General features: G+C 47.1%; 1 protein-coding gene across 1 annotated transcript in view; it reads left to right on the top strand.

Moving 5' to 3' along the window:
- Nucleotides 1-12,731, top strand: part of LOC128598601 (polycystic kidney disease protein 1-like 2) — a 49,159-nt gene that overhangs the window by 3,598 nt on the left and 32,830 nt on the right. Inside the window, exons 5-8 of the mRNA XM_053609187.1 lie at nt 3,836-4,066; nt 5,992-6,093; nt 7,220-7,398; nt 8,848-8,994. Coding sequence (XP_053465162.1) covers nt 3,836-4,066; nt 5,992-6,093; nt 7,220-7,398; nt 8,848-8,994 — 659 coding nt within the window. The remainder of the gene's footprint in view (nt 1-3,835; nt 4,067-5,991; nt 6,094-7,219; nt 7,399-8,847; nt 8,995-12,731) is intronic.

The following is a 12,731-nucleotide window of genomic DNA, read 5'->3' as shown; positions in this document are numbered from 1 at the left end:
AGGAACAATGTGCCTTGTTCACCCCTGGGAACAAAGGATCATTGAACCAGTGGACAGTGACTCAGGAAGGCCTGCTGAGGCTGGGTCACTGAGGTAGGCCAGGGTGAGACTTCCCAGGAAATGTACTTGAGCCACATCTGTGGCTCCACGCCAGGTGCTGCGTCCCACTCTCTGCCTGCATTAGCTCATCAGGACTCCGCAGTGATCTCCGAGAGGGCTGCTATTCCCATCCTACAGGTGGTAAAACAAAGCCTCAGGAAACTCAACTAACTTGCCACAAATCCCACACCTGGAAAGTGAAGGAGCTGGGACCCAAGTCCTGATCCGTCTCCAGAACATGACCTTAGCAATACATGGCTTTGCCTCTCCAGGACTCAGCCAGGCTTGTTGAGCCCACAGAGACACACGGCATTATTAATTTAAATTAAATCTCCATCTTAGTCAGCCATGCTCCACCAGAGCCCAGACCCATGACAGTATCCTGCAGGCAGACACGGCTTCAAGACTGTCAGAGCTGTGTCTGGGGTACAACTTGCCTTCCCCTCCCACCAAATGCCCTTCTTACCTGCTCTGGCCTGGACATCTCCTGTCTGCCCTTTCGTCTCCTGCCCCCATTGCCATCTTCCTGAGGGCCTCCCAGACACCTCCCTCACTTGGATTTCCTCAGCCCCTCACACTCTGTCCAAGAACATCATCCTGATGTCAGACAGGAATTGACCACACGCATGTCCATCTGCTAGCCCAGACGGCTCTCCCTTCATGTAATCAGCAAGCACCCATGATGCACCTAGTAAAGGGATGTAATAGTAAGAAAAATCAGGCTGGGCACGATGGCTCATCACCTGAGCTCAGGAGTTCAAGACCAGCCTGAGCAAGAGCGAGACCCCTGTCTTTACTAAAATTAGAAAAACTAGCCCAGCATTGTGGCAGACACCTGTAGTCCCAGCTTCTCAGGAGCGTGAGGCAAAAGGATCGCTTGAGCCCAAGAGTTTGAGGTTGCTCTGAGCTACAATACCATGCCACTCTACTCAGGGCGGCAGAGTGAACTCTGTCTCAAAATGGAAAAAAAAATACTGCCGGGTGATCTTGGACTAGTCACTCCACCTCTCTGAGCTTTCCCACCCCAAATCTGGGATAAAAGACAGCTACCATGCATGACTGGGGTGAAACTTAGATGAGATTAGGATTATAAAGGATTTAGCGTGGTGTCTGGCACAAAGGGAGAGCCTCATAGATTAAAACGTTTTCTCTGTTAAACACTCTGAGTATGGGGAAGACAACGCGGCAAGTGAAATGGAAACCCAGCAAAAATGCACTTGGGCTCAGGATGGTGTTGGTTTGAGGACAGTATGAAGACAGGTGTAGCTTTTGGGTACAGCAATGAGTTCCTGGGTGCTTGCTATATTATTACAAATATGCACCTACTAATGCATTCATATATAAACAAGGGATGTGCAGAGGGTGGATGTGCAAATGTGTCATGCAACAAAAATTATGACTAATCCACTGTGGTATATTTGCTCATAATAGATACAGGTGCCCATATATGGATTTAGATAGGATTTAGATTTAGATATAGAAATGTAGACATCATATAGAGTTCTTTAAGGGGCCATAAGTCGGTAAATGGGTCACCAGTTTTGCATGGGCAACTGCCGCAGAATCCTTCAACCAGCCAAAGAAAGTTCCAAATGTCTTGACTGAGGCCCTTATCAGGGGCAAGGGTCTGAGAAGCTGAGCTCTTATGTAGGAATTTCCTCAAAGGTACTAAAAGTGCAGTTACCGACACCCAGGAATCTGCAGGTTGATTTCCAATGTTCCAAGGGCCCCTCCTGCTGGAAAAGGTGCGGGAAACCACTGACCTCAAGGTCTCGGTCTTCTGCGAAGATGCTGGGCACAGAGCAAGACCGGTTCCTGGGCTCCAGCACTGAGGTCACCCCTTCTGGCACCTGCTGGAGTGTCTTCTCTGAAACCCGCCCCACGCCCTCTGGGAGTGCCAGGTGTTCCCATAAGCTCCACAGCTGTGTGCCAAATGCTGGCCAGGACTGGGAAAGAGTGACAAAAGCAACAGACCAAACACGGAACTAAGTCCCACCTGAAATTCGTAATAAACTGTTGGCACCAGGCCCATGGTGGTTGGGAGGCGGTGAGCCTCTGCTGGGTGGGTCGTCAAGGTGAAGCGACAAAAGTTGCCTGTTGGGGAATGTCTGGGCACCGGCAGGTTCCTCCTCCCAGGTGCTGAGCTCCCAGATGCCAGTTCCGCACCCTCCCTCCTCCCTGCCTCCTGGTGTAACTGGGAATGCTAAGGCAGTGATGCCTGCTGGGGCTGAATTACATCTTTATCCACCAAGAGGCCCAGTGGGGTAACTGTGAGCTGGCTGAGGGGTCTAGGGGCAGCATTGCAGGGTGTGAAGCCAGAATACATTAAAATTTTCATGCAGTATTAATAAAAGTTTTCCTTCTTGAGATGGAGTCTCACTTTGTTGCCATGGGTAAAGTGCTGTAGCGTCATAGCTCACAGCAACCTCAAACTCTTAAGCTCAAGTGATTCTCTTGCCTCAGCCTGATGTGCCTGGAACTACAGGCACCTGCCACAACGCGTTGGCTAGTTTTTCTATTTTTAGTAGAGACAGGGTCTCACTCTTGCTCAAGCTGGTCTTAAACTGGTGAGCTTGGCAATCCACTTCACAGGTGTAAGCCACTGCGTCTCTCGCCATAAATTTTTTTAAAAAGAGCCCAGTGGGTCCCTGCCCTGGCCCTCTCCTGCATCCTCCCTGCCCAGCCACCACCCGTGATCACATGCTCCAGCTCCACCCACACCTTTTGGTGCTGAGATGTCAGCTCAGAGTTCAAACATTTGTCCTTCCCTTTTCTTCCTGTCGTTCCCCCAGGCCATCATTTTGCTCATCAGTGTCAGCTGATCAACCATCCTAGTTTGCCCACGACGAGGGAATTCCCAGGACTTAGGACTTTCCATTTGAAGAGCAGTAAAGTCCTAGAAAAACTGAGATGAGTTGGTCACTAGGATGTGCCCCCAGCGCCCAGCCTGTCACTGGACACCAGGTGGCATGGGCAGGGCAACACACCAAATCTGTGATCCTGGTTGCTTTAGGGAGTAAGGGACAAAGGGGACCCCAACTTTACTTTCAATTTTTATCTGAAAAAATGAAATAGATTGGTAAAGTGCATACAGCTGCCCTTTGAGAATGATGGATATAAGGATATTTGTTATAAATAATAGTCTCTGCTTTTGGAAATGAATTTTTAATTTAAAAAAAACCCTGGCTTGGCACCCTTAGCACAGTGGTTATAGTGCCAGCCACATGCACTGAGCCTGGTGGGTTCAAACCCAGCCTGGGTCGGCTAAACAACAATGACAAGTACAACAACAACAACAAAATAGCGGGATGTTGTGGCAGGCACCTGTAGCCCCAGCTACTTGGGAGGCTGAGGCAAGAGAATTGCTTAAGCCCAAGAGTTTGAGGTTCCTGTGAGCTATAATGCTATAGCACTCTACAGAGGGTAACATAGTGAGACTCTGTCAATAAATAAATAAATAAATAAATTTTTTTTTTGGCCAGAGCTGGGTTTGAACCTGCCACCTCCAGCATATGGGGCTGGTGCCTTATCCCTTTGAGCCACAGGCGCCGTCCCATAAATAAATATTTTTTTAAAAGTCCAAGGGATAATCCTGAAGCTAATTTCTCTGAAGTGCTCCCAGCCATACCCCGTTCTGTGTCCATCCCTTGAAGCCAACATCATTCCCCTCCCTGGGGCTGGAGGGAGCCAGGGAGGAGCTCCCAGCCTTCCCATCCAGTCTTTCTGGGGCTTGCAGGTGGGACCTCGTACTAGCCTCTCCCAGACACACTGCCTCTGCAACCACCTCACCTTCTTCGGAAGCACCTTCCTGGTGATGCCCAATGCTGTTGATGTCCGCCAGACCACTGAGCTCTTTGCCACCTTCGAGGACAACCCTGTGGTGGTGGCCACCGTGGGCTGCCTCTGCCTGGTCTACCTGCTGGCAGTGATCTGGGCCAGGCGGAAGGATGCTCAGGATCAGGCCAAGGTGAGGTTGTGTGTTCCTAGGGGATGGGAGGGAGGAGCAGGTGGCGTCCCCATACAAGGGTTCCAAGGGAGGGAGCCCAGGGAGGAGGTGAGAGGTTAGGATTCTCTCAGACTAGCTGGCCCCTCAGCCTCTTTACCTACAAAATGTCCTTTCTCATCAAATTATCAGGGGAATTATGCTACTGACAATTTATGGAGGGCTCACTACCTCCTGGGCTTCACCCATCGGATGCTCACGGCAGAACTATGAGAAAGGTGCCTGTGCTTGGGGGCCCGAGACCACCCTCAGCTTCAGTGATTTACTAGAAGGACTTGCAGAACTCCAAAGAGCCATTGAAATCACGGTTATGGTTTATTATAGCAAAGGATGCAGATTAAAATCAGCAAAGGAAAAGAGAGAAACCAGATGGAAGCTTATAGATGTCTCTGCCCAGAGGGGTCGTGCGGACAGCAGTGATGTGTGCCATCACATTCAAAGCATAATCATCCCTCAGTATCCACGTGGGGGTTGGTTCTGGGACCTCCTGCAAATACTAGAGTCCACCAAAGCTCAAGTCCCTAATATAAAATAGTGTAAGATTTGCACATAACCTACACACATACTTCGTATACTCTAAATAAGGCATCCTCAAACTTTTTAAACAGGGGGCCAATTCACTGTCCCTCAGACCGTTGGAGGCCTGGACTATAGTTAAAAAAAAAAAACAAAAAAAACCACTATGACCAAATTCCTATGCACACTGCACTTATCTTGAAGTAAAAAAACAAAACGGAAACAAATACAATCACATCACTTCATGTGGCCCGTGGGCTGCAGTTTGAGGACCCCTGCTCTAAATCGTCTCTAGATTACTTACAATACCCAATACAACGGAAACGCCATGTACACAGTTATTACGCTGTATTGTTCAGGGAATAATGACAAGGGACAAAAGTTTGTACATCAGCATAGACACAATTTTCCCCAATTATTTTCAATCTGAGATTGGTTGACTCCACGGATGCAAAGCCCATGGATATGGAGGGTTGACTGTGTGCCAGGAAAGCTCCCTGGAGCTTTGGGTTTTATTGGGGGGTAGTCACGTAGCACCCAGACCTTAGCTGCTCAGCCAACACCCTCCCCTAGACACAGTGTGAACCAAGGCCCCCACTGTAAATCACACCATGAGCACGAGCTCTCTGGCGTGGCCCAAGGCCTGAGGTATACCAAGACTTTCTCAGGCTTAGAGGTGACTGCCCAGCATCTGGCCAGTGGCCAGTCCTTTCTCTGGAATGTGCAAGGTTTCTCAGCAACCCAAGCTTGCTGAGCTGACCCTTTACTCCACAGCAGAGCTCTTGTCTTAAAGCGGAGGCAGCGAGGATCAAGAGGGCAATTAACTGGCCTAAAGCCACCTGGCAGGAGCCAGAATGTAACTTCTGAGCATAAGATAGGTCTGAGGATAGAAACAAGATCAAGTAAGACCTGGTGCAACTAATTGTTCACAACTGCAAAGTGTTATTATTTTTTCAATGTATGCACCATATCTGGCACATAGTAGGCCTTCAATACAGGTTTAGGAGTGTCTGGTGAAACACATAAACAGATGCAAAGTCACACTGTACAGGGCTCTGAGAAATATATGTGAACAGAGTTTGTTTGGTTCACCAGATCAAGCACTGAACGTTCTCTGCTTGATATCAACTTCATCCATTTCACCATGTGGGGACATATCTAATACGGGATGCACTTTGTGCTTTTTTATCTTCCGGATATTTTTGGCCTGACGTCCTGCTGTTGTAAAGAGCAGTTCCAGCCTCATGGAATGACCCTGTAGCACATGTGGCTTCACTCTGGCCCTTTAGCGTCCGAGTGCTCACCTCGCTCTCATCTGAGGTGCAATGGGGGAGCCCACGAGTAGGGCCCTTGTAATGCTATCCTCTGCACAGGTGAAGGTCACAGTGCTGGAAGACAACGATCCCTTTGCCCAGTACCACTACCTGGTGACAGTCTACACTGGACACCGCCGAGGAGCAGCCACGACCTCAAAGGTACCTGACCATCGGTCAGCATGTCCCACCAGCCAAGTGCTTGCTGTGTCACTGTGGAGCTGCGTTAGCACAACGGGTTTCGTGTTGTTGGATTTTTTTTCTTTTGGTTTTTGATTTTTAGAAGAAAGAACCTTTTTGTCTTTCCTTAAAATATGTTAAGCCCCTGGCGGGCGCCTGTAGCCCCAGCTACTCAGGAGGCTGAGGCAAGGGAATCGCTTAAGCCCAGGAGTTGGAGGTTGCTGTGAGCTGTGTGAGGCCACGGCACTCTACCAAGGGCCATAAAGTGAGACTCTGTCTCTACAAAAAAAAAAAAAAATATGTTAAGCCCCAATATTTAAAAAGATGGAGGACAAGTGATGAAAAGAAGTTTAGGGTCTAGCCTGTGTCTGCTGGTCAACAGTGGCTTAGACATTGAGCTTGTTACCCATAACTCAGAAAGGTCCAGGGTGGACCCTGGGGATATGAATTTTCAAGGAAGTAGGCATTCATTCATTTTTCAGTGCCAAGCACTCTGGGGGCACTGAGAAAATAATTATTGTGTGTGGGCGGGGGAGGGACCAGCACCTGCCCTATTGCCTTTGCAAATAAATATATGCAGAGTTTGGAAATCTCTCCAGGAAGCATTTGATGGGTTTAAATAATATTGAAGATGTGGGCTCAGCGCCTATAACTCAAGTGGCTAAGACTCCAGCCACATACACCTGAGCTGGTGGGTTCAAATCCAGCCCGGGCCTGCCAAACAACAATGACAACTACAACCAAAAAATAGCCAGGCGTTGTGGCAGGTGCATGTAGTCCCAGCTACTTGGGAGGCGGAGGCAAGAGAATCACTTAAGCCCAGGAGTTGGAGGTTGCTGTGAGCTGTGATGCCACAGCACTCTACCCAGCTTGAGGTTCTGTCTCAAAAAAAAAAAAAAGAAAAAAGAATAATATTGAAGATGTGAATGCAGATAATGCCAGCCCAAATCTGCATATAACTGAAAAAATAACTTAAGCAGGTCCAATGCAGGATCAGAGGGAGGGCCAAGGGGTAGTGCTTCATAGGGTTGTGTTAGTTTCTGGCCAATTCCAATGGGGCAAGGCCAGTGGAGCACAATTATCAAGCAGCATTGACTCTGGATTCCAGGTGACTCTCACCCTGTATGGCCTGAATGGAGAGAGTGAGCCCCACTACCTGTCTGACCCTGACACCCCGGTTTTTGAGCGAGGAGGAGTGGATGCCTTCCTACTGTCCACCCTGTTCCCCCTGGGGGAACTGCAGAGCCTCAGACTGTGGCATGACAACTCAGGGGACCGGCCATCCTGGTGAGTCTGGGTCCAGAAACCATGAGGGCCTACAGAGCATGGGGCCCAGGGTTGGGCACTGCACAGCTGCTGCCTTCCTGATCCTCACGAGCCTCTGTAAGACACGGGAATGGATCTCTATTTCACAGATGAGGAAACCGAGGGTCACGGAGGCCCACTGTATTTCATGGTGCACACAAAATAGATCAGTACCTTGGAGAAATGGTGGACATTGTAGCCCGGGAGTCTGGTGCCAGCCCCACTCTTGGCCCTTTTGTGCCTGACTTGCCCAAGGTCACACAGATGGCAAGTTCAGAGCAAGATCCCCCCTATCCTACCTGAAGCCAAAACTAGTGACCCAGATGAATGGTGTTTGGTCTGATCACCCATCAGCAGCTGGCAGTTTTAGAAAAACACAGCGTTTATGCTGCTGTCTTTGATCCACCCAGGGGATTAGAGTTAACACATCAGCTGTAGGTTGCTCCCAGGAGGTAGACTCTGAGATGGAGGTGAGCATGCAGGTGTTTATTGAGGGATGCCTGGAACCAGCACCTGGGAAGGGAGGGGAGGCAGCAGGGGCAGAGGGAAAATTCAACAGCAGCCCGTCCGACCCCTTGCAGTGCTTTGGAACTGTCCCTAGTTGGATATAATTGCTCAGGCCCTGATCACAGCAGGCACTACATCGTCACCTCAGGAGAGCATGTGACCTTGACAGAGGTGGCTCTTGCATCCCTGATGGGATTGTCCTCCTTGAAACAAGAAGCACGGCAAGGGCATCTTAGCATAGTCCCCACCACGTCATGAAGGGTGGCTGCTGTTGCCATTACCATGCTCGTTGGCCGTACTGGTACTGGAGCTGCCATCCCGGCACAGGCAGAATGATTTCAATTCTTCCCCAGGCCTCAAAGACCCAAATCAGGTCATGTGATACCCTTGGCATGCTGAGCCCCAGGTAGACAGTGGACTTGTTCTCTGAGTAGGAGCCCAAGTGAGGACCGTGTTTTGTGCACTCCAGCAGATGTCTTGGCTTTGCTGGCTCATGCCTGGACACTGGCCCTGGGCTTGGCACCACGTGGTAGGGTTAATGCTTTCCAAAGGCATGTTTTACAGCATATTTGTGAAAGCGTCACAGCCTCTCAGAGCTGGTTATCTGCACTAGCTGAACTTCCCACTTGAGGCCAAGTTTGATACAAGCACCAAGAACAATGATGAAAAATACAGTCTTTTGGGCGGCGTCTGTGGGCACTGGCCTCATATACCCAGGGTGGCGGGTTAAACCCAGCCCTGGCCAAACTGCAACACAACAAAAAATAATAAAGTAAAAGTAAATAAAAACTAAAGTCTTTTTCCAGGAGCTCTTATTCTTGGGTTAGATAAAGGTGTTATTTTCATGGTGTCCAAGGAAGTCTCACCCTCCCCCAATGCCCCCAACACACACCTTATCTTCAACACTGGGGGTCCCTTCTCCAGGTATGTGAGCCGGGTGCGGGTCTATGACCTGGCAATGGACCGGAAGTGGTATTTCCTCTGCAACTCGTGGCTGTCCATCGATGTTGGAGACTGTGTCCTTGACAAAGTATTTCCAGTTGCCACGGAGCAGGACAGGAAACAGTTCAGGTACGTTTTTCTTTAAATCAAATTCTCATTGCTTTGTTCTTTCATCTCAAGGGCAGTTGCATCACAACCCATTTTCAACCAGTAAAAGTAGGTGGGTTGGGCAGGTTTGAGTGTACAACAGAAGGGACTGATCAGGTTTTTGAGACCCTGGAGGGTCATGGGTCCTCCAAAACAGAATTGTCTCCCTGGTGGTGAGACCAGATGGCAGTTACCCTTATTTCCTTATGAATATCACCAAATAAAATTTATTATAATTGGGTGGTGCCTGTGGCTCAAAGGAGTAAGGTGCTGGCCCCATATGCCGGAGGTGGTGGGTTCAAACCAGCCCCGGGCCAAAAAGGAAAAAATTTATTATTATTTGTGAACAGACTGATTTGAATGGTGATTCACTATCTGGCCCTTGGGGGTCCTTTTCCATGGAGTTTTACCCAGAGGGAACTTTCAGCATATGCTCCCCTTTGGTTGTCACTTCCCTGCCCCCTCTCCTGCTGTGTTCCCACTCACCACCTTGGTCTCCAAACACACATTAGCAGATACAAAGGTGCACACACGTGCTCAACGCCATAGATCAGGGGTCCTCAAACTTTTTAAACAGGGGGCCAGTTCACTGTCCCTCAGATCGTTGGAGGGCCGGACTATAGTTTAAAAAAACAAAACAAAACTATGAACAAATTCCAATGCTCACTGCACATATCTTATTTTGAAGTAAAAAAATAAAATGGGAACAAATGCAATATTTAAAATGCAGAACAAGTAAAGTTAAATCAACAAACTTACCAGTATTTCAATGGGAACTATGAGCCTTCTTTTGGCTAATGAGATGGTCAACGTCCGATTCCACATTTGTCACTGCTAGTCATAACAAGTGATGCAAGTGTGCATCAGTTAGTCTAGATCTGGTTGGAGATTTCAGATGTTTCATTCTGGAAAAAGTCTATTCACAGACATAAGTGCTGCCAAAGATGGTTGCCATTTTGAGTGCATGGTTCCTTAGATTAGGATATGTCTCACAGGGGAGAGATGCATAGAAATTAGGAAGGCTGCTTGACTTAAATGCATCTTTCAGAGAGTCACAATTCTACAGTTCAGCCAGTTCCATTTGGTAAATCGTATCCACATGTTCAATGTCAATAGAAAATGGGTTACTGAAAAGCTCTACATCCTGTTCATGGAGATGAAGCTCTTTAAATCTAAATTGGAACTCCTTTTGCAACTTTTCCAGTGAATCCACACATTTTATTTGGGAATGCAACCAATGGATTTTCCACTAACAGATTTTGAGTTGTGGGGAGATGGCAGAAATTTTCCTCTTTCACTTGTTTGATGAGGAGGCCTAATTTTACTTCAAATGCTTTCACATGTGATTGCATATCATTGAAACTGTTGAGTAGCTCTGTTACATCTGTCAGAAAGGCAAGGTGCCATTTCCATTCTGCATCATTGAGCTCTGGTACTTCTTTGTTTTTTGAAAGCAGAAAAGCTGTAATCTGTGGAAGTAAAACATAGAAATGTTTCGAAACTCTCCCTCAACTCAGCCAATGGACTTCTTTGTGGTATAGAACATCTTCACAGGCAACATTTAGCTCAGACAGAAATTGCTGAAATTGTCTGTGGTTTAGTGCATTACCTCTAATGAAGTTAACACAAGATACCACAGTTTTCATAGCAGAGTCCCACTTCAGTGATTTACTACACAGCGCTTGTTGGTGGATGAGGCAGTGTATGGCTATTGGATGAGAATGGTTATGTTTGTCCATCTCTTGGTTAATGCGAGCAATTACTCCTTTCTTAGACCCCACCATGCTAGGAGCACCATCAGTTGTCACACTGGCTAGTTTTGCCCAGTCCAGCTCCAAACTATTCACAGTTTGGCAAACCTTTTCATAGATATCCTGTCCTGTAGTTGTTCCTTTGATGCTTTGCAATGCAGCAAGCTCTTCTGTGACTTCAAAATAGTCATTCGTCCCACGAATAAAAATTAGAAGTTTGTGCAGAATCATGAACATCATTACTTTTGTCGAGTGCCAAGGAAAAATAGTAAAGTTTTTTTGCGGAGTTTTGCAAATGCTGATGCAAATTGTCTCCCATTTCTTCAATCCTTTGTGTAATTGAGGGTCCTGAAAGACTCACTGTATTAAATAAATTGGCTTTCTCTGGACACATCTCTTTGGCAACAGAAAGAAGGCATTCTTTAATAAATTCTCCCTCCACGAATGGTCTGCCAGTGCACACTATTAGCTTGGCAACTTGAAAACTCACAAAAGTATTTTGCTGAGTTGTCAATGTATATTTCAGTTTTAATATTTTATCTTTTCTCACTTCTCCAACCAACCAATCATATTTATCTTTATGTTGAATTTGATAGTGTCAAGGCAAATTGTATTCTTTGAACACAGACACTATATTCTGGCATATCAAACACACAGTTCTTGTACTGCATGAAAAAGTAATCATAAGTCCACTGTTCTTTGAATATCCTACACTCTGAGTCAACTTTTCTCTTTCTTGATATCATTGTTTCCTAGGGATTCCAAATTGCTATTAGTAGAATACCAATCTATATATACAGTGCTCCAAAAATAATATACCAGCAATAACTTTGCCCACACAGAGACATATAGACTGCACTGCCCATCAATGCAGTCTGATCAGTGTCCATCAATGCAGTCTGATCAGTGTCCATCAATGCAGCCTTGCCAGTCCACATCATTTCAGCCTCACCAGTGCCCATATGGTGGAACTCCGCTTTTACCTCAGGCTCACACTGGTGCGGTGTGGGAACCAGCACAATTACAGAGCCAGTTCCTCCACCACCTTTCCAGTTCACACTACCCTGTGAGAACTGCACTGCAATCTGTGAACTCGCACAGGAATCTGATCACATGGGTCTTCTCACCCATGCAATCAGATTCCACTGCAGGAAAAAAGAAGGCATGTATACCTTTTTTCTTCCAAATCTAATGTGAGTTCAGCCATACAAGCATATGGCTGAACTTGCACTGCACAGAGATCGCAACGGTGTGAACCGGGGCTTACACAGCACACAACATACAACATCATACACAACTGAATAGCAATCAGAATATAAATGCACTTACTGGCAATTAAATTGAGTTTCCTACTACTCGGCCGTCTGCAGAGTTGGATCAAGTTCCCATGGGGCCCTAGGCAGATTACCAGTTTGGGGCCCCCATGCAACAACACTGAGCACTGACCATTTGCATTAAAACTGACTGCTGACCATTTGCAATAACACTGATTGCTGACAATTTGCATTAATACTGAGCGCTAACAATTTGCATTAACACTGAGCACTTACAATTATCATTACCACTGAGCACGAACTATTTGCATTACCTCTGAGCTCTGACTATTCGCATTACCTCTGAGCACTGCCAATTTGCATTAGCACTGAGCGCTGACTATTTGCATTATCACTGTGATGCAACCCCCCTAGAAACTACCCCCAACCAACTAACCAACTTAAAAAAAAAGGCTCTCCTAACTTCAAAAAAAGGGCTCTTCTAACTTCAAAAAAAGGCGCCCCCTATCTGCAAAAAAAAAAGACATCCTAACTTCAAAAAAAAAAAAAAAATCCTAACTTGTTCTTACCTCGGTCCTTAGGCAGCAGCAGGCTCTGCACAGGCAACCTGATGACTCCCCTGATTACACCAGAGACTGAGTCAGAGAGTGTGGGGCACATTCCATACATGTGCACTGCAGGCCGGGACTAGTGG

This window comes from Nycticebus coucang, chromosome 2 (assembly GCF_027406575.1).
Source record: "Nycticebus coucang isolate mNycCou1 chromosome 2, mNycCou1.pri, whole genome shotgun sequence".
Lineage (NCBI taxonomy): Eukaryota > Metazoa > Chordata > Mammalia > Primates > Lorisidae > Nycticebus > Nycticebus coucang.
Note: the sequence above shows the minus strand (reverse complement) of the source record. Positions and strands in the feature narration are given on the sequence as shown.